Genomic DNA, 25,940 nt, shown 5'->3' on the forward strand with positions numbered 1-25,940 from the left:
TCACCAAACTAGACCTCAGAGAAGCATACTACCTAATACGAATCAGGGAAGTAGTTGAATGGAAAACAGCGTTCAACTGCCACCTAGGGAGCTTCCAATTCAAATTGATGCCTTTTGGACTGCAGAGAGCGCCAGCAGTGTTCATGCAGTTAATAAACAAGGTGCTGCACAAGCACCTCTACAAGCGGGTCCTCGTCTACCTGAATAACATCCGCATCTACACAGAGACCATGAATGACCACATTCCCCTGGTCTGACAGGTACTGGAAAAACTTCTGGCAGCCAACCTGTACACCAAGCTATCAAAACTGAATTCCCTCATGCACGGCTAGACTACCTGGGCTACCGAGTGTCAAATGAGGGAATAGAGATGGACCCAGCCCAAGTACAAGCTGTCCTAGGCTGGCAACCACCTCACACCCGCAGACAGCTACAAAGCTTCCTAGAGTTCGTCAACTTCTATAGGCAATTCATTCCCTCCTTTGCGAAAATTGCCAAACCCAAGATATACCTCTTAAAGACAGGGAGCCAAGGAACAAAACCTCACCCAGGGCAACCTATACAGTGGGACCTAACCTGCCAAAAGGCATTTGAGACACTAAAAGAAATGTTTGCAAAGGAACTGGTGCTGAAGCATCCTGACCCCGAGCAACCCTTTGTGATCCAAGCAGATGCCAGCGGCATGGCAGTGAGAGCGGTGCTACTCTAAAGGAACAGTGAAGGAAACTTACAACCTGCACCTACACTTCCTGCAAGCTCACAGACACACAGAGACGAGGGGCTGCATCGGAAAAGGAGGCTTTCGCAGTGAGATGGGCACTACTAACCTGAAGACACCTGTTGGAAGGGGGCCAGAAACTGTTCAAAGTCTGAACTGACCACAAAATTCTAGAGGCTCTCAGGACCTTTCTAGCTGACACCCTCTCCCGTATGCCCCAGTACAAATGTGAATGGGAGCAAGTGGTGGATGCCAAATAGCTACCCAAGTGACCATCAGATGACAACGCCGGCACAATCAAGTGACCGGCACGACCAACTAGCAGGCGACCTAACCATGAGATTCAAAACTGAACTGCTAGCAGACTCTCTGGTTTCAAAACAACCAACACATCTTGACAAAAAGAGATGACCTTGCATGGACGGGGACAAAACTCTATGTCCCAGAATCCCTACGCACCCTAATTCTCCAGAGGAGCCACGACATCAAATCGGCAGGCCACTTTGGATTCCTAAAAACTTTACACTTAGCCCTGAGGCAGTTCTGGTGGCCCGAAATAAAAAAAGATGTGGACAATTATGTGAAAAGTTGCACGATCTGCGCCACAATGAAAAGATGACCAGAAACCCCTCCTGGACTGCTGCAACTGGTAGCAGAGCCAACGAGGCACTGGGAGGAGATTGCAATGGACTTTTTAGTGGAGTTGCTGAAAAGTGGGGAAAACATGGTGATTTGAATTGTAATAGGACTGTTCCCCAAACAGCACACTTCATACCCCTCAGCAGACTACCCTCAGCTCACAAGCTGGCGAAACTGTTTCTGAAACACATCTACCGCCTGCATGGAGTACCTCAAAGAATTATCTCAGACAGAGGGGTTCAGTTCATGGTTAAGTTCTGGAGGGAGTTCCTGCAGTCCATTGGGTCATCCAAGGGCCTTAGCTCAACTTTTCACCCAAGCACCAATGGGGGCAACTCCCTAACTCATTACGACAAGTCCACCCCATTTTCCATTGTAGCTTATTGAAGTCTGAAGTCACCTCTGATCTTCGTCCAACTACTACCCTGTTTCTGCCCCCTATTATGGTATTGGATGAACAACATTTTGAGGTTCAGAAAATTCTTGATTCTAGAAAATCCCATGGGACTGCTTGATACTTGGTGGCTTGGAAACACCTCCTCTTTTCACACAATGAATGGGTTCACAAAAAACATGTGCATGGGCCTAAATTATTATGTATATTTCATCAATTGTACCCTTACAAACTTTGTTGATTTTATGTTTCCTTTGTCTCCTCTTCCCTCTTTTGTTTTCTTTAAGGTAGACTTCACGTTTTTAAGGGGGGAGTGCATGTCAGGTCCCAGATATTTCTACAGGGACATTGGCATTTTGGTGGGAGGAAGTGGGGAAGGATGGAGGGATCTGTATATGAAGTTTCTGTTTCTGTTTACTACATTACCGTGTTAATCTCTAAATGAAGTTTCTGTTTCTTTGCAATGATGTAGTGTGTAGGGGTTTGGTTAGCATTGCTTTAAATAGCTGGTTTTAAGTGAGAAGCTTCAGTTCTTGCTAGATCTCTTGTTATCACAAGCCTTTCAATAAAAGCTTCTTTTGGAACAACTGCAGTTTCAAGACTCCTGCTATCTTGGGAAAATTGGAGAGGAAAGACCTTACAGTGGCATGGACTTTGTCCCAATGCCAGAATACCCAAAGGATTCCCCCCCTCCTCAATTAGCTTGACAGACTGTGTTGACACTAAAAACAGCATGGGAAAACATCAAGAAGATGCTAGCTAAAATGGCACAGACCTATAAGAAACAGGAAGAGAAACACCAAGCCACAATGACCATTCCAGCTGAAGGGAAAAGTCTACCTCTCCATAAAATACTTGAAGTTAAAACTCCCTAGTAAGAAGCTGGGACCCAGGTTCTTTGGGCCATTCCCCATACTGAAGATCATCAACCTGGCCACGGTACTATTAGAAATGCCCTGATTGCTAGGGAAGATACACCTGGTATTCCATAGTAGCCTCTTAAAACCTGTGGTCAGGTCAACCCTGGGACCACTAACCTGTGCGTCCCACTACCCAGTCATCATAGGGGGGAAAACTACGATGAAGTACAACAAATTCTCAACTCGAGGTGGCACAGGAGACAGTTCCAATATCTAATCAAGTGGAAGGGCTATCCCTTATCAGAGGTGTCTTGGGTAAAGAGTAGAAACATCCAGCCTGACTGCCTCATAGCTAAATTCCACGCAAACAACCCAAATAAGCCTGCCCGGGGGGGGGGGGGGGAATCACAACCCTAAAATCTATACCTGTACTCAAACTATCTTTGTTTTGCACAGGTCACCTTTAGGGGGTGAGGGGAGCTGAATGTCAACTGGCAAAGCATCCCTGACCTGCTCTTGAGTTGCCATAGGCAAGGGGGATGGGAAACCGAACTTCACAGCTGCATCAAGAAGCTGGTATCTCAGTCAAAACAAGGCACATTGCAACTGATACGAGGTTGTCTCCATGGAAACCCACAGTGGCCGGAGGGAGTGACTTTTACAACCTGCAAAATTGCTTCATTGGGGTATGTGACTGAGAACAGATATTTGGGGATGGGGGAAATCGTGTCAGAGGCAAAATGCAACTGAGGTCAGAACTGGCGCCACCTGCCACCATGAAGCTCCTAATAAATAACTGGATTTCTCTTGAAGCTTGGTCTTGAGATTCATGATTTAATTAGGGCATCTGTTGGAACTCTGACAACTGCCTTTAGTTGTCCCTTGGGGAGTTATCAGTTTTAGGTGATCCTGTTTGGGCTGCAGGGCACCCCTGTGGTGTTAATACAACTGATTAATGATGTGTTGCATGAGCACTTATATAAAGGGGTACCTGATCGACATTCTAATATACACCAGCACCATGTTTGAGCACACTCAGCTAGTATGATGGGTGTTGCAGAAACTTTTGCCAGCAAACTTATACGTGAAACTCTCAAAGTATGAGTTCCACCAGATACGTCTGGGCTATCTGTGGTATTACATTTCCAATCATAGGGTGGAGATGGATCCCACCAAGGTGCAGGCCATCCTAGAGTGGCAGGCACCTAGAACATAGAGGCAGCTACAGAACTTTCTAAGCTTCACTAATTTCTACCGGCAGTTCATCCCTTCATTCGCCATGATACCCTTACCATTGATTGACTTTTGAAAATGAAACACATGATGGCTAAACCCTGACTGAGCCAGCCACTCCAGTGGATCATGGACTGCCAGTGGGCTTTCAAAACCCTGAAGGCTTTGTTTGCCAAGCAGCCTTTCCATAAACACCTCGACCCTTAACGGCCCTTTGTTATTCAGGCTGACACCAGTGATGTTGCCGTCAGTGCCATCCTTCTACAGGTGAATGAGCAAGGCCAACTACAACCATGTGTGCACACCTGTCATGAACTCACTGAGACTGAACGGCAGTAGCTGATCTAGGAGGAAGCTTTTGTTCAGTGGGCTTTGATGATGTGGCAGCACTTCCTGGAGGGGAGCGGGGAGGGGTTCAAGATATGGATAGACCATAAGAAACTTGAGATTCTCCAGAATCCACATCGACTGTCCCCAAAACAGGTTTGGTAGGCCCAATATTTCCAGTGTTTTAGGTTTACCCCGAAGTACATTCTAGCAGGGAAGGACTTCCTGGTGGATGCCTTATCCAAGATACCACAATGTAACAGCCAGTGGAAAGAAGTGGTCCATGCCATTATTACCCCCCCCCCCCGCTCCTCAACAAGCAGCCCAGGTATCAACCAGAGGTTCTATAGGAAGCTCAGACAAGCTGATTCAAGCTAATCCAAAGGTTCCACAAGCAATATCCCCACAAACCAGGGCTAGGTGTGCTTATTATCTGTTAAAGAAATGCCTGCTTTACTGTCTTCCAGGTGCAACCCTGGTAGAGGGGAGCTGCCTGTCAAATCCCACTCTGGAGTTTGCCATACCTGGGGGGGGGGGAGTTGGGTGGTGGGCGAGTGTCAGGCAAGCCCTAGCAGCAGCAAGCACAGAGGATATCTGGCTGGCAGCATGGGAGGAAGCCATTTTCCGGGCACCATACAGCAGATCATTGAGCGGTTCATTGGTGCCGGCATGCGAGACTTAGCTAATTGGCAGTGAGCCAGGGAGCTCACCGACGATCAGCCATTGAACAGCTGATCGAGGCTGAAAGCATTGGAGCTGCCACCAAGAAGAAACTACTTACTGTGTAAGTAGCTACGTCTGGCTACCAGGTGGAGGCATGCCCAGGGGCTGGAAGAAGCCTCTAAAAAGCACTGGAAGGTGAATGCTTCCATTACTGACTTTTCTATGAACTTGCTAAAAAGGACTTTTCGTCAACTCATTGCGTGCCATGATTTTGGCCTAAATAAACCCTTTGTTTGGTTCTAGAGCAAGTAAGCTTCTGTTTTGTTTAGGCCCGGTGCTTCAACCATTGAGATGAGTGATGTCATGCTGCCACACTCATTCTGGGCCAAGATCAAACACAACCCTCATGTGGCCCTCAATGAAAACGAGTTTGATACCCCTGCAATAGATTATTGTCTACATACGGCAAATGTGGAGTTTATTTTGTTAAAAATAATGCTTGATTATTAGTTTTATGCCTAATTGGCAGTAGCTTTTTAAAGTAACATAGAAATATACTCACACGGATAATAAATCTAATGGCTGCACATCCAGAAGTAGCCATTACTTTGGCGCTATTAGGGACCAGATTAAATAGAGTAGGCACAATGGCTTCTGCTCCATGGTCAAATTTGTTTCCCAGAACTGTAGAAAGATGGCTGCACAGAATGAAATAAAGCAAATTATCAAAATTCATTCAACCGCCAATATAATTTTTTTTAACAATTCATCATATCACAAAACACTTTCTAGAATATTTAATTTTCCAAAAGCCATTATGTGATATATACCTTTAAGAACTTTTCTACTGGATTTCATTAACATATATCTTAATCCAAATTTCCTTCCCCAACCCTAGCCAGCCAAAACTAGCCAGCTATGAATGATGGAATTTTTAAAAATAATATGTATAGTCCTTGACTTACGACCACAATTGAGCCCAAAAATTATGTTGCTGTGAGAAATTTGTTAAGTGAGTTTTGCCCCATTTTACAACTTTTCTTGCCATATTTCTTAAATCATTGCACTTGTTAAACTAGTAACACTGTTGTTAAATGAGTCTGGCTTCCCCATTGACTGTACTTGTCAGAAGATTGCAAAAGGTGATCACATGACTCTAAAGCACTACAATTGTCATAAATGTGAATCAGTAGGCAAGCATCCAGAGTTTGATCATGTGAACATGTGGATGCTGCAATGGTCATAAGTGCGGAAAATGATCATGTCACTTTTTTCAGTACTGTTGTAACTTTCAAAGATCACTAAATGAATACTTGTAAGTCAAGGACTACAGCCATTCATTCTAGATTCCTTGTCATAGTAGATACACGTAGACCTATTTTAGAAATCCATGGCATGGTGATACTTTTCTTAAGAGAACTGAAAGATGCTATGTATGAGGTGGAAGATTGCCCTGGAAGATTGCTGGTAATTTCAGATGCAGCAATAGCAAGGTATTGTAAGAAATGGGTATTTGTCAAGAGAAGTGAAAATTGCTGTATTTAACAGCATTTTTCTGTGCATTTTATTAAAGTAGTAATATATAGGTAGTCCTAACTTACAATAATTCATTTAGTGACTGTTCAAACTTACATTCGCACTGGAAAAATGAGATGACAGTTTTTCACTTGTGACTATTGCAGCATCCTCATGATCATGTGATCAAAATTTATGATTGCAGTGTCCCAAGGTCATGTGATCCTGTTTTGTGACCTTTTGCAAACAAAATCAATGGAGAAGCCATTGACTTAACAACTGTGGAAAAAAAGGTTGCAAAGTGGGGCAAAACTCACTTAACTATCTCACTTAGAAACAGAAATTTGCAGCTCAATTATAGTCGTAAGTCAAGGACTACCTGTATTAGAAAAATAAAAAGTTAAATGCATTGGGCACGAGTTACTTAAAAAGTGTGTAGAGAGAAACAACTAGGGATGGAGTCAAGAATGAATAGGGAGAAGGACGAAATATAAAAATGAATGGCAAATAGAGAATAGATGGTGATCAAACAGAAACACACACACACACACAATGTATAAATCTAGATAAAGGGAAAAGAAAATTATGGTTACATGAAAATGATGTTAAATTAGAATATGAGCAGGGCCGCGCAGGGCACCTCCACTGGCCTTTCCAGCCCCGTCCTGCTCAGGGGCGGCACATACACAAGGTGTGAGTTTGGCATTTCATCTTTCTGACTTTTGCAAACTTTTGGCTGCATGCAACAAAAGCAGCAGAAGTCTTTCTTTCTCTCCCCCAAACTCCGCCACAAATGAGTATTTGTGAGACTCGATGTGCCACCATAGCCTCTTGCAGCAGGACCCTGCAAGGCTTGTTGTAGCATTGCATATCTAAACGGCATCATCATCATGAGCTTCAATACCGGTACAGCTGGCGTTAGGTCATTCATGGCTGTGCCGGTACATCAAATCTTGTGGTGGTGCTGCTGTTCAGGCATGCAATGGCACAAAAAGATTTTCAGGGTTCTGCTCCAAGTGGCTATGGTGGTACAATGAGTCTCACAAAGACTCATTTCTGATGGAGTTTGGGGGAGAGAGAAAAGACCAGGGTCTCTGCTGCTTCTGCTTTTGGCTGCACGCAATGAAAGCAGCAGTCTTTCCGTCCGTTAGCAGCAGGAAGCCAGTTGCGCCAATATGAAGCTCGCGACAGTTCTGCCATTCACGTGGGCATGGCACAACAAGTCTTGCAGTCTTCAAGGGGCTGCGGCAGTGCAACGAATCTCACAAACACTCATTTGTGGTGAAGTTTGGGGGAAGAGAAAGACTTCTACTGCTTCTGCTGCTTCTGTTGTGTGCAGCCAAAAGTTTGCAAAAAGCAGGAAGGTAAAATGCCAAATTCAACCCATACTCACACCTTTGTGTGTGGGCCACCCCCAAGCGGGGTGAGGGTGGGGAGGTCATCAGAGGAGCCTGGTGGGGGGCCCCGTCTGCTTCAGCTTCATGCCAGGGCGGCAGACACTAGAAGGGCATTGTCCTGAAGCCTATCTGCTGCTTGGTTTGGGGTGGATGGTGACTGGCAGGCCCAGGTGTGGTTGGAGGGCAGGCAGGAGGAGCGGAGAAGAGATATGGCACAGAGGAAACTCTTTCAAATAGCATTGCCTGCAATTTTTGTTACTCCCCTCTGCGTTCTCTCTCTCTCTCCCTCTCTCTCAAAAACACACACACACACACACACACACACACACACACACACACACACACACACACACTTGATTGCTTGAAAAGGATAGGATGGGCTTTCCTGCTATTGTAAGCATGCACTTCCCACAATCTTCCACAATTTCCTGTCCTTTTCTCAAGCAGCAGCAGGGTAGAGGCGGGGAAGGGAGCCAGTTATGACGGGCTGCATGGCTTTTTGCCTTATTGTAGCAGCAGCTTAAGCAACACCGGAGCTCCAGGCCTGGCGGAGCTCGAACTGTGGTCGCCGCTTGCTAAATAGCCACAAGGTAAGCTGCGGAACAGAGATGCCCTTAGCTGCAGAAATCCCAGTCCTTGCTGGATCAGCTGATCTGTGGGCCATAATTAAGGAGCCCAGCAACCATGAGGTGACTGCACTCACTGCCTCCTGCACCTCAAAAAAATATGACCTCCCCAAAAATAAGCCCAAGTGCTTATTTTCAAGTTTAAAAGAAAATAAGACCTGGTCTTATTTTTGGGGAAACACAGCAGGTTTCTGTAGAACTTTAGGACTGTATATAGCAATCCTGATCTACTTACTATGGGCCTTCTTAATGTTGGTCTCCTTTTGGAATGCCCTTAAGGAAGGCTTGCTTATTTATTATTTTTGGGTATCAAGAATATCTATTTTGGTATCCTAATTCTTTTACTATATTATTATATTACTATTTTATGTTAGTTAGATTTTTCCCACAATCCATTCCTGTTTATCACATTGATTTTAGTTGTGCACTTTAGTCATTAACTTAATGATTAAATTGTAATTTTAAAAAACTACCATGCTTAATCCAATGAAAATACACTTCCACAAAGGATTTTTGGATCTGGTAAATAAATTTCTGTAGACATAGTTATTTCCATACAATTTGACCCACCTGGTTTAAATATAATTAACACTTGAGACAGATGCCATTTACTTTAAATCATTTTTTAAAGTTGCAATAAAGTTGGAATTTAATCTAGAATAGCAGACTATGATAGTTTTTATATACAGGTAGTCCTCGAGTTACAATTTTAATGGAATCTGCCCATTCCATTCGTAACTCAAGGATTCGTGGGAGTGAATCTTGTACCTTGAACGAGATCACTCCCTGCTTTCGCACATGCATTCGCTAATTGAATGTGCAGTTTGTTAAGTGGACATGAAGTATCTCAGGGTGGGGAAGGCCATGGGGGGGCCTAGTGATGAAAGAGGCCACCTACTTCAGACCACCCAAGGCCTCCTCCGACTCACACATACCTCATTCTCCCTCCCCTGGGGTTCCCACAATTGCTTCCACCATCCTCCTGTGCTGCATGATTTACCTTATAAAGATCTGGCTCCACTCAAGCCTGTTTCTTTGCCTGCTTCCTCCTTTCTTGTCAGCAAAGGGTTTGACAAGGCTCTGGCGATGAAAAAGGAGGCCCAAAGAGCAGTGTGCAGTCTTTCTCACCAGCAATCTGCTTAACGAGGCTTCTGGGGATGAAAAAGGGCTTCTGCTTTCCAGACCTCCTTTAGCATTGCTGGAGGCCTCGTCAAACAGATCACCTGTGGGAAAGGAGGCCTGGAAGACTGCGCACAGCCCTCCGAGCCTCCTTTTTCATCACCAGAGGCCTCATCAAGTGGATCGCTGGTGAGAAAGGAGGCCTGGAAGATTGCGTGTGGCCCTCTGGGCCTCCATTCTTGTCAGCAAGGGGATTGAAGATTGCGTCCCTTTAGGCTTTTGCATATCTTAAGCAACTCTAATCAGTGAGAGGTGGAAAGTAACAAAGGAAAAAAAATCAAGAAAAAGCACTATTTTTTCTGCTCAGAAACTCATTGTCTGGATTTAAAACTGGATTTAAAAATAGCAAGCTGTATTGCTGGGAATCATCAAGTTGAAACAATATAGAGCCATTTGCGGGAGGAAAGAACAAATATAGCAAAGTGATTAAGATGGCTCCCTCTTCTCTCCCTCTTCATTTTAGCTGAATTGGAATAGAAGCCAGATCAGAATTCCGAAATAAGAAGAAACTATGGAACTGAAATTATAATTAACTGTACAACTAACAGTAATCTTGGAACTGGACATTATGGAAAGGTAGGAATTTGAAGAATTGCGTGAAATTATAAAAAATATGCATAAATCATTAAAGCTAAGTTTAAATAGAACCTTGAAGTTAGAAACTGGGGAGAGGCAGGAAATGAGGGAAGAAGAGGGGGAGGGTAATGAAATGGTAGAAATGAGGGAAAATAAAAAGCAGACAAAATATTTCACTGGGTTTGACAGTGGCATAGGGAAAATTGAAAAGGGAGGATATGTCCCAACAAAGAAACGGAAAGAGACAGGAATAGAGAACAAAGAGAAAAAATAAAGGAGTGATAAGAGAAAAGAGAATGAAAAGACAGAGAGTCAGAGGATATGCCAAAAGATGTAGCAGCAGGTGGAGAAAAAAGAAAATATACCAGGTAGAAAGAACAAGCAATCTCGAATTTGGGATAAAAAACTTACTAGAAAGAAATCAGACATTTAGAAATTGTTATGTGGAGAATATAAAGTGGAGATATGTGACTTACTCTTTTACATGATAATTAAACTGAGTTGCTAATTGATTGAATATGATAATGGAAAGATAATTAAATATAGGTTAAAATACATGAAATATGGACACATACAATTTTTAAGAACTTGAACAAAAGTGAGGTGTTATTTTACATAGCAGTTATTTTACATAGCAGACCAACAGAATTGTAATGAGCATTGAACAGCAAGGATTGCTCTTTAAAGACGATTAAATGTAAGCTGTTAAGATATGGAAAAATGAAGGGGGAACATGAAGTATACTTATAATGGAAAATTATTGAGATTATAAAGACAGAACTAAAAATTGGGGGTGTGTAATGATGTATAACTGTACAATAGTATGATGAGAATAGCTGGGAATTGTAACCAGATCCACATTTTGGCCAAAAATAAGTTTTTTTTGAGGGGGAGTGTTAAAATATAATTGCTATATATGTATACTTTTTATTTTTAAAAAGAGGAAAGAGGATATATGTTAAAATTAAAGAGGTTTATTGAAATAATAAATACCATCAACATAAAATGGAACCTGCTCAGAGGCTGAAATACGCCAAGGAAAGGAGATGAAGAGTGTGGAAGAGAGAAGAGAGATAAAGGGAAGAAGAAAGGGTTAGGAGAGAGGGTGGGGGGGAAGAGGACGAGAGAAAGAAGGAGTGGAAAGGGGAGAGAGGAGAAGGAGAAAGGAAGGGGAAGTAGAGAAGAGATGATAGAGGGAAGAAAGGAGATAGGAAGGAGGAAGAGAGAGGGAGAAGGAAATAACGGATAGGATATAAATATGGTGTATGGAGAGCAGAAGAGCCAATAATCATTTTTGAGGGCTGATGTTAAGATGAATTAATGTAAATAATTAATAATACAAAATAATGTTGGTTATGTAACAGTATACATGTGGTTATTACATGTGGTTATTTGTATGAAAATGAAAAAATAAAAACTTTATTTAAAAAAAAGAATTACAAGGAAAATGAGAAAATAAGCACTTTTTAATCCTGAGTGCAAGGACAAACATTTCTAGCCGGTATCTGCTAAATCTTATTATAAGTAGTCCTCAATTTATGACTGTAATTAAGACCAGAATTATAGTTGCAAGTCATGGCAGTTAAGTGGGCTAACTTAACCAGCTGGGAGCGTCGCGATTGATGTGAGCGGCACCTGAAAGATCATTATAGCCCAGCTGCTGGGAGGGGGTCCCTCCTTTGACTGCTACAATCATCATGGCTACCTGAGAGCGCCGTGGCCGTCAGGAACGCTGAAGCCTTTCCGTGTGAGCTGCTGAGAACTAAGCCTTTCCGTGTGAGCTGCTGAGAACTGCTAGAACTATTGAGGCCACTTGCGAACGTTGTGGCCGTTTGATAACGCTATTGTTTCTGGATGCGGTGGAGTTTGTGGGCTTTATCATCTTGCGAACCTTGTTGGGCCACCTGTGGTGAGAGGCGGGCAGTGGCCCCCCCGACCACCGGGGCCGAAGACACCTGTTGGAACCTGGAAGAGCAGGCTGAAAACCGTCTGGCTGCCATGGAAGCGGCTATCGGTGACTGCTGGGGGGGGGCCAACCCCCCCCCCCGGGATTGCCTGACGCCTCCTCTGCTGTTTGTGCCGCTGTAGGGTCAGGCTAGGGACAGGGTAGGGTTAGGTTAGACTTTAGGGTGGGTTAGTTTAAAATATAGTTAGGATAAGGTTAGGATTAGGGCAAGGGAGGGGGTGGGGTCGCTAGCCTGATGGCCTACCGATGGGCTGCTTCCACGGGTAGTGTCACGGTACAGCCAGGAGTGGGTTTTCCCCCCCTTTTACCATGGGGTTATCCCTGGCTCCCGGGTGTTCTTTGCCCCCGATGGGAGGGGGTGCTGCTGGCCGCCGTCTCCTGCGGCTGGCCCTACAACTTTCGCCGTTACTCTTTATTACCCGCAGCCCACTTGACTTTCAGGCCTGCCTGGTTTCACTCTGGACTATTGTGAACTACTATTCTATGCCCCACTATCCTTGGACTTTGGATATCTGTTCTTTGGGAGGCTTGGACACTATCCCCCGGCCTCCTTGGACTATACAATTGGCTGGACTGCGCAGGCTCATAATCATAATCTTAATTTTATATATTGGTAAATTTTTATTCAAGTTTTATATTTTATGTGCATGGTATGACTGTGACTGACTGAATGTCCCACTTTTATTATTATATTGCTGTTTCTGTTTTTAACTTGTATTGTGGGGGAGTGATTGGATGTATGTATGGGTTTGTCTGGCGGGCTGGGAGTTTAGCCAGGACCTCCTGCACTGAGTGCTTTGGCAGAAGTGCTAGGGGGACCCGGGCCTGGTTCCGGCCCTTGGTTGTGTGTGTCGAAGGGCCTGTCGATGAATCCGGCAGCTGGGGGAGAGGGTGAAGGGACCACAGATGCAGGAGTGGGCCGGAACATAGGGGTCATAATGGGGAGGGGCAGATATGGCGGGAACTTCAGGGCAAGCCATTACTGGGGAAGGAGGGTTCCCTATATTAGAGGGATCCCCCCTTCCAGCCCTGCGAGTTCCACTCCAAGGCCAGATGGCGTGAGTAGTCAGAACCCTGGTCTCAGGTTGCTGTTGATAAATGCCAGATCTGTGGTTCATAAAGCTCCCCTCGTCCAGGACCTAATTATAGACAAGGGGACAGATCTGGCATGCATTACTGAAACCTGGCTGGGCCCGGAGGGAGGAGTCCCCCTCACAGAAATGTGCCCAGAGGGTTTTCAGGTGCTTCATCAACCACGATCCCAGGAAAGGGGCGGGGGAGTGGCCATTGTTATCCGACAGTCTTTAGTTCCTCGTAGGATCCCTGCTCCAGAGCTTGTCGGGTGTGAGTCCTTGCTGGTGAAGATGGACCTTGTGGGTCAAGTGGGCTTGTTGTTGACGTACCTGCCTCCCAACAGCGTGACAACAGCCCTCCCCTTGCTCCTCGAGTCAGTAGCCGAGCTAGCAGTTGAGTTCCCCAGACTTATGATACTGGGGGACTTCAACTTGCCTTCGCTCGGCGAACACTCTGATGGAGCACAGGAGTTCATGGCTTCCATGACAGCCATGGGCTTGACCCAAGTAATCCAGGGTCCGACTCACTCAGCGGGTCACACACTCGACCTCGTATTTCTCTCGGAGCAGTGGAATTGTGATCTTGGTTTGAGGGGTAGTGAAATCTTGCCCCTGTCATGGTCAGACCACTTCCTACTGAGGCTTAATTTTCGGAGACCAATCCCCCGCTGTAGGGAGGAGGAACCGATTAGGTGGTTCCACCCCAGGCGTCTTATGGATCCTCAGGGTTTCCAGACAGCGCTTGGCGTTATGCCTGATACTCTCGCCCACAGTCCAGTGGAGACCTTAGTTGCTACTTGGAACTCGGTAGCATCTGAGGCTCTCCACCAGATTGCGCCTTTATGGCCGATCCGCGGCAGTGGATCCAGGAGGGCCCCTTGGTCCATCAAGGACCTCCGGGAGATGAAGCGCCAAAAGAGACGCCTAGAGCGCCGCTGGAGGGCCAGTAAATCCGAGTCAGACTGAGCACTTTTGAAAACCTGCATCGGAGCATATCTATCGGCAATACGGACAGCTAAGAATAATCACATTGCCGCTCTGATAGCGTCCGCTAAGTCACGCCCTGCCGCCTTGTTTACGAGGGTTGCGGATAACCCCTTACAAGGTAGAGCAGAGGAATATGTCCAGTTCCTCGCGGACAAAGTTGCTCGGCTTCGGATGGACCTGGACTCCAATTGCGCAGAGCCAGCCGGGGTACCGGGGGAAGGTCTTGAAGAACATCTCTGGACTGACTTTCAACCTGTTGCTCCTGATGAAGTGGACAAGGCCATCAGAGCGGTGAGTACTGCCACTTGTGTACTGGACCCGTGTCCCTCCTGGCTGGTTGCGAACAGCAAGGAGGTGACGCGGAGCTGGATCCAGGCGATGGTGAGTACTTCTCTTCGGGAGGGCTTCTTCCCACCGGTACTGAAGATAGCGGTGGTGAGACCCCTCCTGAAGAAGCCATCATTGGACCCAGCTAGTTTGAACAACTACCGGCCAGTCTCCAACCTCCCTTTCATTGGGAAGGTTGTTGAGAAAGTGGTAGCCTCTCAACTCCGACGGTCCTTGGAGGAAGCCGATTATCTGGACGCCTTTCAGTCGGGTTTCAGGCCTGGCTACAGCACGGAAACCGCTTTGGTCGCACTGACCGATGATCTCTGGAGAGCCAGGGATGGAGGTCATTCCTCCATCCTAGTGCTCCTTGACCTCTCAGCGGCCTTCGATACCATCGACCATGGTATCCTTCTGCGACGGTTACAAGAGGTGGGAATGGGCGGCACCATTCTTCGGTGGTTCTCCTCCTACCTCTCGGACAGGTCGCAGTCGGTGTTAGTTGGGGGAGAGAGGTCGACCACTAGGCCCCTGAAATATGGGGTTCCTCAGGGGTCGGTCCTATCCCCCCTTCTGTTCAATATCTACATGAAGCCACTGGGTGAGATCATTCGACGGCACGGGATAAAATACCATCAATATGCGGACGATACTCAGTTGTATCTGTCCGCCCCGTGCCAACTCAGTGCCTGGAGGCTGTCAGGGTCTGGATGGGAGTTAACAAGCTTGTACTCAATCCAGACAAGACCGAGTGGCTGTTGTGTTTCCCTCCCAAGAATTTGGCCAGCATTCCATCACTCAGGCTGGGGGGTGAAAATTTACGCCCCTCAGACAGGGCGCGCAACTTGGGAGTCCTCCTGGACCCACAGCTGACCTTAGAACATCACCTGTCGGCTTTGACCATGGGGGCATTTGCCCAGGTTCGCCTGGTGCACCAGTTGCGCCCCTACCTGCGTAGGGGTACGTCCAGAACGCAGAACTCGTCCAGAATACAGCCGCACGAGCGATTGTGGGTGCACCTCGGTACACCCACGTTACACCTATCCTCCGCGAGCTGCACTGGTTACCGATCAGTCTCCGGATACGCTTCAAGGTGCTAGTCGTAACTTATAAAGCCCTTCATGGTATTGGATCTGGGTACTTGAGAGACCGCCTGCTGCCAATTACCTCCCACAGACCCATTAGATCTCACAGGGTTGGCCTCCTCCGGGTGCCATCTACCAGCCAATGCCACTAGGCTATTACCCGGGGGAGGGCCTTCTCTGTGGCAGCTCCGGCCCTTTGGAATGAACTCCCCGCAGGGATTCGGACCCTCACCTCTCTCCAGGCCTTCCGAAAAGCCGTCAAAACCTGGCTTTGCCGACAGGCCTGGGGGTGATGAGTTCCCTCCCCTCTCGACATGTATGGTTGTGCGACTGTTGTTTACTTTTATTATTTGTATTTTGTTTTTTATGTTCCCCCTTTTTCCCCCTTGAATTGTTCGCCGCCCTGAGTCCTCCCGGAGAAGGGCGGCATACAAATAATAAAATTCTATTCTATTCTATTCTACCTGAACCGGGAGGCACTCGCGACAGTCACTCATGCCCTCGTGGCCTCAAGACTGGACTACTGCAATGCGCTCTACATGGGGCAGCCTTTGAAGAGTATTCGGAGACTACAACTCGTCCAGAATGCAGCCGCACGAGCGATTGTGGGTGCACCTCGGTACACCCACGTTACACCTATCCTCCGCGAGCTGCACTGGCTACCAATCGGTCTCCGGATATGCTTCAAAGTGCTAGTCGTAACTTATAAAGCCCTTCATGGTATTGGACCTGGGTACTTGAGAGACCGCCTGCTGCCAATTACCTCCCATAGACCCGTTAGATCGCACAGGGTTGGCCTCCTCCGGGTTCCGTCTACCAGCCAATGCCATCTGGCTACCACCCGGGGGAGGGCCTTCTCTGTAGCAGCTCCGGCCCTTTGGAATGAACTCCCCGCGGAGATTCGGACCCTCACCTCTCTCCAGGCCTTCCGGAAAGCCGTCAAAACCTGGCTGTGCAGGCAGGCCTGGGGTTGATGAGTTCCCCTCCCCTCTCGACTTGTATGGCTGTATGACTCTTGTGTATTTTAATTACGTGTATTGTGTTTGTATCCCCTTTTCCCCTTTTGAGTTGTTCGCCGCCCTGAGTCCCTCCCGGAGAAGGGCGGCATACAAATAAACTAAATCTTAATCTTAATCTTAACTTTGAGCTGTGTTAGAAAACAGATGGTTTATGCAAGTATTTTGTTAATTATATTATTTATACAGGTAGTTCTCGACTTATCACCACAATACTCAATCAGTGAGAGTAGTTGTTATTAAGTGAGATATCATGTGATGACATCGCTTAAAAACTGAAATCCTGGCACTCCTGATTGTGGTTATGAGATCACAGGGATTGGTTAAATAGATGAAGTCCTAGTGCCTCAGGTGGATGGGGAAGTCTCTGAGAGTAGTGGTACAGGCTGCATGCAAATGTCTCTCTGTTTAGTAGCTGAAAATCTTCCCTGCCAAAATCCAAACAGGATTTTCAACCCAAGTGGGAAGACACACACAGCTTGCACCTACCTGGCAAGGTCTTCCCTACTCTGAGGCAGCCCATGATCCTTTCCTTATCGCACTACTTGTCCACTGAAAATCCAAGCAAGATTTTCAGCCTGAGCTTGCACATGGCCTGAACCAGGCTTCCCCCATTTTCCTGAAGCATGAGATACTTCTTTGCTCAGGGACCAAAAATCCTGCATGGATTTGACTTTCAGGGAGCCGCAGAGAACATTGCCAAGTGGTGATCCCATGATTGATGGAAAACAGTTATAAGTGTGAACAGGGTGCCAAGCACCCAGATCACAATTATGTCCCTACAATTTGGTAGTGGTATGTTTTGCAATGGTCAGAAGTGCTTTATAGGGCTTTGGAATCCTGTTGTTAATTCAAAGCATTATTAAGCTTTGTCATAGTCATAAATAAAGGACTACCTGTATAGAAATTTTTAAAAAAACCAAGGCATATCTGGTATATTTCCAACAGGACTCTCAATATTCAGTTACATTCAGCAAGACACTTTGTTTTCTTGATCTATACTTACGCTACTGTGATGCATGCTTCTCTAACCACCTGTGATCTGAGATCTTTAGCAGATAATTTAAATGCTCCATCCAACAGTCGTAAATGCTGGAAAAAGCCATCATATTGCGCAGCTCCAGCAACAAGTAATGACCTGACCTTCTTAAGCTGGAGTAGTGAAAGAGCAAATAAGAATATTAACTTTTCTAAATGCAAATACGCTATAATGAATTATATAATCACATTTTAAAATAAGTAAAAATTTAAAAATAGATATACCGCATTAGTGCGCTGATCCCAATCATGTTTATCATCTGACAAGATTTCCCTGATTTTATTTAGTGTTTCTTCAAGTTCACGACTAGAATAAATCTGAAAAGGAAACTTCGTCAAATCCATATTTTGTCCCATAAATAATAGAAAATGACTGTCTTCTATAGCTGGTGCTGCAGTTGTGACTTTTATTTTGCATGATGACTTGTTAGTTGGCCAATGTGACATTCTTACATTTTCATGAAATCTCTTAGTATGAAGAACAGGACAATGATTAGCAAAGCTTAATTATTTGCTAATAGTTTTGATAATCCTTTCTTAGCTATGAATCAATTAATGTAAAATCCAATGTCGTAACTAAGAGAAAGCAATTGGAAATGAATCTGGTTTTTTGGTACAGCACAGGTATTTTAAGAAAAATAGATGGATATTGATAAGAAAATATAGCTAGGTGATTCATATTTTTTATAATGTAGAACTAAATCATAAGGAAACAGTGTAAATGTTGAACAAGATTATATCATTTTTCAACAATAAACATACAAATGAAATGATGGAAAGATAGTAATTCTGTTTCAAGAAAATTGGAAGTAGCACATAAAAATGTGAAATGCACAAAATATTCTGGGATACAGAATTACTTAACATAAAAAGTCAACAATCACAATTATCATAAAAATGTTGACTTTGTAACTTTTTATATTAGTATAAAAGCCAACTTGATTATCTTGCAGCAGCCAAGAGAGGGCAACCTAATACCACAAGAGCATATATTAACATACGAAAATAAATTCTTAAGTAATTTTTAAATTATTACATACTATAAAAATGTGATTTTTGGAAAGTTATTTAAACATTATATAATCATTTTTGTGTTTACCATGTAATAGATAAAATAAACCTGTTGTTTTGAAACTATAATACAGAAATTATATTACTGTCTCAATTTCTCTAAATTATATAATAATCATTAAATTTTGGTGTAAGGAAAAAGACCTGTAAGCTCAAACCTAGGAAAAAAATCTATGGCCTAATACATTCCAGAGGAAATTTGAGTACTAATATGAACAGTTCATTATCCAGTGTTGATGAACTGGATGAATCCCTACCCTCCCATCCTAAACAGGGGGCTTCTGAATGTGCAGTCTCTGAGACACACTGCTCAGTTATGAAGGAACAAAGACTTCTCTCAACCTTGTAAATTACTTGTTACTCAGTCACAATGAGGATATACTTCTAATCTTATGCATTTAACTAGATTTTCAGAGCTGAAGTGAAGCCTTTTCTCTATTGTTCTTCCTCACCTACTAGATCGCTGGAAATATTTGGAGCTTCTCTATACTGACTGCACTGTATAGCCAGAATTAGTCCAAAGTTTTTAGCCCTATTTAAGTGTCTCTGGCCTGGAAATGGCATTTCTTCTTGTGCCAATTTCACTGCTAGTTTTAAATCTCAAAATCTGATGAGCTTTAAGTTCTGATTTTAGACAAGTATTATTCTGTTTCTCATAAATGACAGGGAGTCATTATTTCTGCTTGGCTTTTGAGTCAAAGTATACTTTTTTGGACACTTGTCCCTTCTCCATGAGGTCAAACAAGTGAGTATTCCTAGTCCCACTTTTAAATTTAAAGTAAAAAAAGTCACACCCCTGACTCCAGTTTTAAATTTTAAATTCAAAAGAATGGTAGAAAATGTTTGGGGCTTAGTCCTGTTCTGCAGAACTGTTTCAAGCTTTTCAGCAACAAAGCAAATAAAACAATCTTTACTTCTTTCTCAGACTAAGAAATTGTGAAAGGTGCAAGAATAGTTTATCAACTTTGTAGCTCAACATTTTTGGAGAGTGAAAACTTCAAATACTTATGTAAAAATACAAACATAATATGCTTCACTTCCCTTTATACAGTTAATCCTTGACTTATGAGAATTGAGCCCAAAATTTCTGTTGCTAAGCAAGGCATTTATTAAATGAATTTTCCCCATTTTACAACTTTTCTTGCAACAGTTGTTCAGTGAATCACTGCAGTCAAGTTAGCAACACAGCTGTTATGTGAATCTGGCTTTCTCCATTGACTTTGCTTGTCAGATGATCACAAAAGGTGATCACATGAACCTAGGAAACTGCAACAAAATATGAATCAATTGAAAAGTCTCTGAATTTTGATTATGTGACCATGGCTACGCTGCAATGGTCATAAGTATGAAAAATGGTTGTAAATCACTTTTTTCAGTACTGTTGTAACTTCAAATGGTCACTAAATGAACTGTTGTAAGACAAGGACCATCAAAGCAGGGTTTTTTTTTTTTTTTAGGAATATTATGGTAATGAAAATAATAGAGTGAGAACTGTTTGTAAGAACCCTATGATGTATATTGTGAGTTTGTTTTATTTCTGGGTCTTAAACTTCATGGTTCAAATGTTTCTTTTGGCAATGAACTGCAAATTTGGATATAACTGGGATGCAGGATTCAGAAAGATTAAAACAGTAAACCCTACAATGAATGATTGTTTATATTCTCCCAGGAGTTGCACTAAAATAAATGATAGTGTTGAATAAATTTGTAATATAACTAACTTTTTTGTGCTGTAGATACTTTGTGTGATAAATACACTTTGTTGATATTGTATTTATGGTATACAATGTTTGTTTATGGTATAGAATATTTGTTCTGGTGCTAAGCCCATACCGTTGAAAACAGTCACCAGATTTGGTATGCTTAATAGCTTAATATGTCATTGTATCCTGAATGAATGTACTGTGGTTAAGGAAACTGCGATTTAGCTATGGCCAATCTATAAATTCTCCAAATGGTTGCAAACAGAATCAGCTTTTGGTGATACCACAATTATGGAGTCATACAGGAGCCATGGTGGTTATTATACAGTATTGTAGGCTAATTCTGTTCAGAGCCTGGAGTTTGAACCTGACTGGTTCAAAGTTGACTCAGCCTTCCATCCTTCCGAGGTTGGTAAAATACTGTACAGCATCTTACCTGTACAGTAGGAACATCTGTAAATGCCTTTATGAAATCATCTTCATCAACAGCACCAGCTCCTCCTTCCTTGGTAGTGCCTGGAAGCAATAAAAGTTATCATAGCCAAGATTTTAAATGAGGTTCAACAAAAAAGGATTCACACCAATCAAATTATCCTAGTTACAGGGCAGTTTTTTAGCAATTAGAATAACTTGAGTTTTTAATGAAAATCATCTTTCACAAGATAGTATGTTTTTGCACCCAGAAAAATGGAATATTGGGTCCATACATCATTTTAGTAATTTGCATAATTACTGCTACCAATTCCACTAATATCACCTATGAAATGTTTATGCTTAAATGTGAATGAAGCAACACAAAGGAAAGCATCCATAGCTATAAGGAATAAAATAGATAACATAGGATCAGAGCCATCACAAAATGAACACAATGTTTTTAATAAAATGAAAAATATCTAGAAATATTGTATAAAGGTCAAATAAATTTCAATCATTCACAAGAGGTCAACTTATTGAATACAATAATATAATTAGTGTGAAACTGAAAAACAAATATTTTTTCATAGGCCAAAATAATACAGGTAGTCCTTGACTTACAATCACACTTGAATCAAATCCCAAATTTCTGTTGCTATATAAGACAGCTGTTAAATGAATTTTGCCTCATTTTACAACCATTCTTGCCACAGCTTTACTTGAACAGCTGTGGTTGTTAAATTAATAACATGGTTATTAAGTGAATCTGGTATTCCCATTGACTTCCCTTGTCAGAAATTATAAAAGATAAATAACCTGATCCTGGCACACTGCAACCATTATAAATAGATGACAGCTGCCAGGCATCTGAATTTCGATCATGTGATCATAGAGATGCAGCAATGGTCCTAAGTGTGAAGAACAGTCATATCATTTTTTTCAGTGTTGTTAAAACTCTGAATGCTCATTAAATGAATGGTTGTAAGTTGAGAACTAACAATAAGCAAACTAACAGCAATAAGTACAAAAAGCTTGGTTAAATAATCACATCATAGTTATCCCAAAGCTGCTTTTCCAAGAGGCAACTGGACTTCGTTTTTCGCTGAAGACATTTCGCTTCTCATCCAAGAAGCTTCTTCAGCTCTGACTGGATGGTGGCGAATGGAAGGATTTATATTCCTTGCAGACAGCTGGTCATTTGAATTCTTTTTAGAGCACAGACTCTGCTTAGTGCTTAACTGTTTAAAAAAGCCTCTTAAAAAGTGCCCTCTACAGGAGGAGGCAGGAGAACCACGTGCCTCATCTAGTCTGACTTTATGATCACTCGAGCAGAGTTAAGCAAGGGTTAAAAGCCGAAAAATTCCTTATGTAGATGAAGCACATGGTTCTCCTGCTTCCTCCTGTAGAACGCATTTTTTTAAGAGTTATGCAGAGTCAACCATGGGGACTCTGGCAGCAACTAGCCCAGCCTGACCTCAGCAGCTCTTGCCTTTTTCCTTTTACATTTTCATGATGGCAGGCAAGAGGAGAGTTGAAATCCTCTGTGAAACAGTTGGAAAAGGTATGTGGGTCGGAGGGAGGGGGAGGAATTCAAAATTAATCCTCCTGGTGCAACTTTGTGTGTGTGTGTGTGTGTGTGTGTGTGTGTGTGTTTCTTCACTCAAACAAACTCTCTCTCAATTTGAGAGAGTTTGTTTCAGTGAAGAGAGGGAAGGGGGTAGGAGAGGCAGGGAGGGCAGCCCGCCAGGTTTCTTTCTCTGTGTCTGTGGCAGCCCGCCAGCAGAGACGGGTCTTTGGCCCGCCTCTACTGGCGGGCTGCCATTTTCTTTTGCCTGGCTGCCGCTTTCTTTTGCCTGGCTGCCGCTTTCTTTTGCCCGCCTCTGTGTCTGCGGCAGCCGCGGACACAGAGGGGGACAAAAGAAAGTGGCAGCCGGGCAAAAGAAAGTGGCAGCTGGGCAAAAGAAAGCAGCAGCCTGCCAGGTCTCCTGCCTGACCTGGCGGGCTGCCGCTTTCTTTCTTTCACCCACCTGAGCTCTGACAGGCAGGCGAAAGAAAGAAAGCACTTTAGACAGTGGGGTGTTGGGGTAGAGGAGAGAATGCTCAGGCATTCTCTCCTCTCCCCCAACATCCCACTATCTAAAGCATTTTCTTTCTTTCGCCCACCTGTCAGAGCTCAGGCGGGTGAAAGAAAGTGCTTTAGACAGTGGGGTGTTGGGGGAGAGGATTGCCTCACCAGCCATAAACCTCACCGCACGTCACTGGTGTCAAAGTTGAACCATTTTTGAAATGCCTTTTTGCTATTCAAACTTGCCAAAGAACTGGAAGGAGATAAAGGCAGAAAGAATAAAGACACACCAGAGACAGGCCATGAGAGTCAAGAACCCACTAAGGCCACTGACGCAGGTGTCTGACAGAAAAATGAATAGTTCTCAAAACAAGATAATGATTCATAATTGGATAATATGACTAACCAAGGGTGAGGAGAAGGTTTTGCTTTTAGGATTTCAAAATTCTTGAGACTGCCTACTTTTTGGGGGTTGCTAGTTGGAAGTTTGATATTAAACCAACACTCCTTTATCAACCTCAGCGCAGCCTACTCAGTCACCTTCAAGAGTGCTGGGAGGGGAGAAAAGAAGATGATGTCTGGTGCAGAGTAAAAAGCTGAGGCACAGCAAAGGCTGGAATGGTCCTTTCAAAAGAAGTGCCAGTGGAAACTCTAGTGGACTCTGGAACCCAAGTGGTCATGACTCAATCCAAGAGGTGAGCAGAAAAAATGGAGCAGCCACCGGTGCAAGAAGGAGCTGCAGCCGGAGCCCCCCTTCTTGAACTGAAGGAACCAAGACAGGGCACAGTGGGAAAAGCTATAGAGCTGATCCTATTAGGGTGACTGTGACTCGGGGACCGAAGTGGAAGGCCAAGAGGGCCATGGAGTGGGAGGAACTGATGGACTGGAAATACCTGACAGTGTGCCATAGTACTTCAGTGTAACAACTGAGAAGTTCATTGGAATGGAGATGCGTGGAATGGGATCAAAGCACCATGGAATGCTGGGCTGGATGACTCAAGCAACTATAAGTCCCCAAAGGACAACCATACTCCCCAGGCGGCCCTGAGACAACCTGAAGTAATTCAGGGTGCTGTGGGACAGGAGGAGGAAGTGATCCCACAGGCACTGGAAGGGCTACTGGGCTACATGCTGATCTGGGACAACCAAGAGCCCCCTCCCTTGACAGCGACATTTGACGGGTAGCCAGAGAAGTTAGCTTACTTCCTAAACCAAGCGTAGAGCTGTTGGACTAGTATGGGACCAATTATCCGGATGACATTGCATGCATAAATGCCATTTCTGAGAATCTGGAGAGGGAAGTGGTGGACTGGGTGGTGTTCCTCCATGATGAAGGAGCTCTGGAGTTGGGGAATGTTGACACCTTTATGGAGAAGCTCCAGGCCAGAGTCAGTGACCCCTCACAGACCCTTAGAGCAGAAGCAGAGATCTGGACCACCCTGCAGGAAACAAGGCTAGTGGCCAAATTCTGGATTCTGAAGCCTGGCAGGGAAGTTGAGAGGGAGGCTGGAGCAATTGCTGGTCTATCAATTCCAAGAGGGACTGGGTAGGAGCTGTACCAAGACTGCCTGCCCCAAAGAATTCCAGATGAGCATCATGCCTGATACCTACTGGCAACTACAGTGGAGCTAGATCTGGTAGAGTACAAAAGGCATGGTGAACTTGAGTGCCAACCCTGGAGAAGCGAGGAGAGATGCTTGCTGGAACAGAGGACCCCGGGAGCCCCTGCCTTGGTCCCGAGGAGAACCTATGTTGCCCAGTAGGAGCCTGTTTCCGATGCTGGAAGAAGTGCTCTTGAGCTGCAACTGTAAGTGGAGTCATCACCCCTTTCACTGCACAAGTGGAGATTGTGGTGTCCCACTCAGGAAACTGGGAGGGGGGTTTCAATCCCTTGGTAGACTCAGGTTGCACCCGATGCTTGGTCAGACAGCAGAAAAGCTAGGATCACAGTAAGAAAGCTGAAACAATCTATGGAGTTCGAACAAGCTGATGGCTCAATCATGGGGGGAGGGTGTCCACCATGAGCCTGACGGAGCCAGTAACTATGCAGAGGTATCAGGACTGCTCACCCCTTCAGCAAGCTGGATCTCGAGGAGCATAGAGAGTTGTAGGCGAAGGGTATGACACACAGATTCCCAGTGCATGCTTCTCTGTCCCAAAGTAGGATTGAGTGGGGGGAAGGGATCAAGGGGAAGGGGGAAGGATAGGAGGGAAGGGGAAGCCTAGCTGGCTTTCCTTTAATGTGGGGAAAAGCCAATACTCCCTCCATTGCCTGCCCATTGCTCTTGAAGTGCCTCGCACAGCACAGCGAAAGCGCACGTCACAATGGGGAAGACTGGATCTTCTCCTTCTCCTAGAGCCCATTTCCTGCCCCACTTGCACCTGGCAACACTCTCTCTCTTTGGGGCAGAGAGCAGGTTGCCAGTCCAGCACCAACAAACCTGGAAGTAGCCACCCGTCGTCTCTGTGTGTGTTTGTGTGTCTGTGAGTGAGTGAGTGTGTGTGTGTGTGTGTGTGTGTGTGTGTGTATGCATGTATCTCTCTCACTCCTGTTTCTGTGTCACTTCTCACTCTCGCGGAAAGTCCTGCATGCTCTCCTTGGGGAATTTTGCTACCCATTTTTCTTTCTTGAACCTAGCGGATTTATCCAGCCAGCACAACCTGGGGTGGCAGCCCAAGGAAGATAGGTCTATTAGACTGTTGGTAGATTTCTGTGGAATTAATGGGAGTATGCGTTGAGAACTTGTACCCCCACCCCGTCATGAAAGAAATTTGGGATACCTGTCCAAAGGGAAGATATTCATCAAATTGGACTTGTGGGAAGCATATTATTGAATAAGGATTATGAAGGGGGTCGAGTGGAAAACAGCCTTCAATTGCCCCTGAGATGCTACTAGTTCCAAGTTATGCTGTTCAGACTGCAGAGGCCCCAGCGGTATTCATGCAATTGATAAATGAGGTGTTACACAAGCATTTATACAAGGGGGCCCTCATGTACCCAGATGACATCCTCATTTATTCTGAAATAATAGAAGAGAAAGTGAAGTTAGTATTGGTGGTGCTGAGGA

General features: G+C 44.5%; 1 protein-coding gene across 9 annotated transcripts in view; it reads right to left on the reverse strand.

Annotated features, from left to right (window-relative positions):
• Positions 1-25,940, reverse strand: part of CLASP2 (cytoplasmic linker associated protein 2) — a 345,278-nt gene that overhangs the window by 155,668 nt on the left and 163,670 nt on the right. For all 9 annotated transcript variants that reach the window (XM_087713011.1, XM_087713007.1, XM_087713006.1 and 6 more), the window contains 4 exons: positions 20,830-20,909; positions 17,845-17,937; positions 17,588-17,733; positions 5,397-5,532 (listed from right to left, as the gene is read on the reverse strand). In XM_087713011.1, coding sequence (XP_087569137.1) covers positions 5,397-5,532; positions 17,588-17,733; positions 17,845-17,937; positions 20,830-20,909 — 455 coding nt within the window. The remainder of the gene's footprint in view (positions 1-5,396; positions 5,533-17,587; positions 17,734-17,844; positions 17,938-20,829; positions 20,910-25,940) is intronic.

Source organism: Thamnophis sirtalis, unplaced genomic scaffold (assembly GCF_051295495.1).
Source record: "Thamnophis sirtalis isolate CommonGarterSnake01/CBP01778 unplaced genomic scaffold, rThaSir2_p1.2 scaffold_4, whole genome shotgun sequence".
In the NCBI taxonomy this organism is placed as follows: Eukaryota; Metazoa; Chordata; class Lepidosauria; order Squamata; family Natricidae; genus Thamnophis; species Thamnophis sirtalis.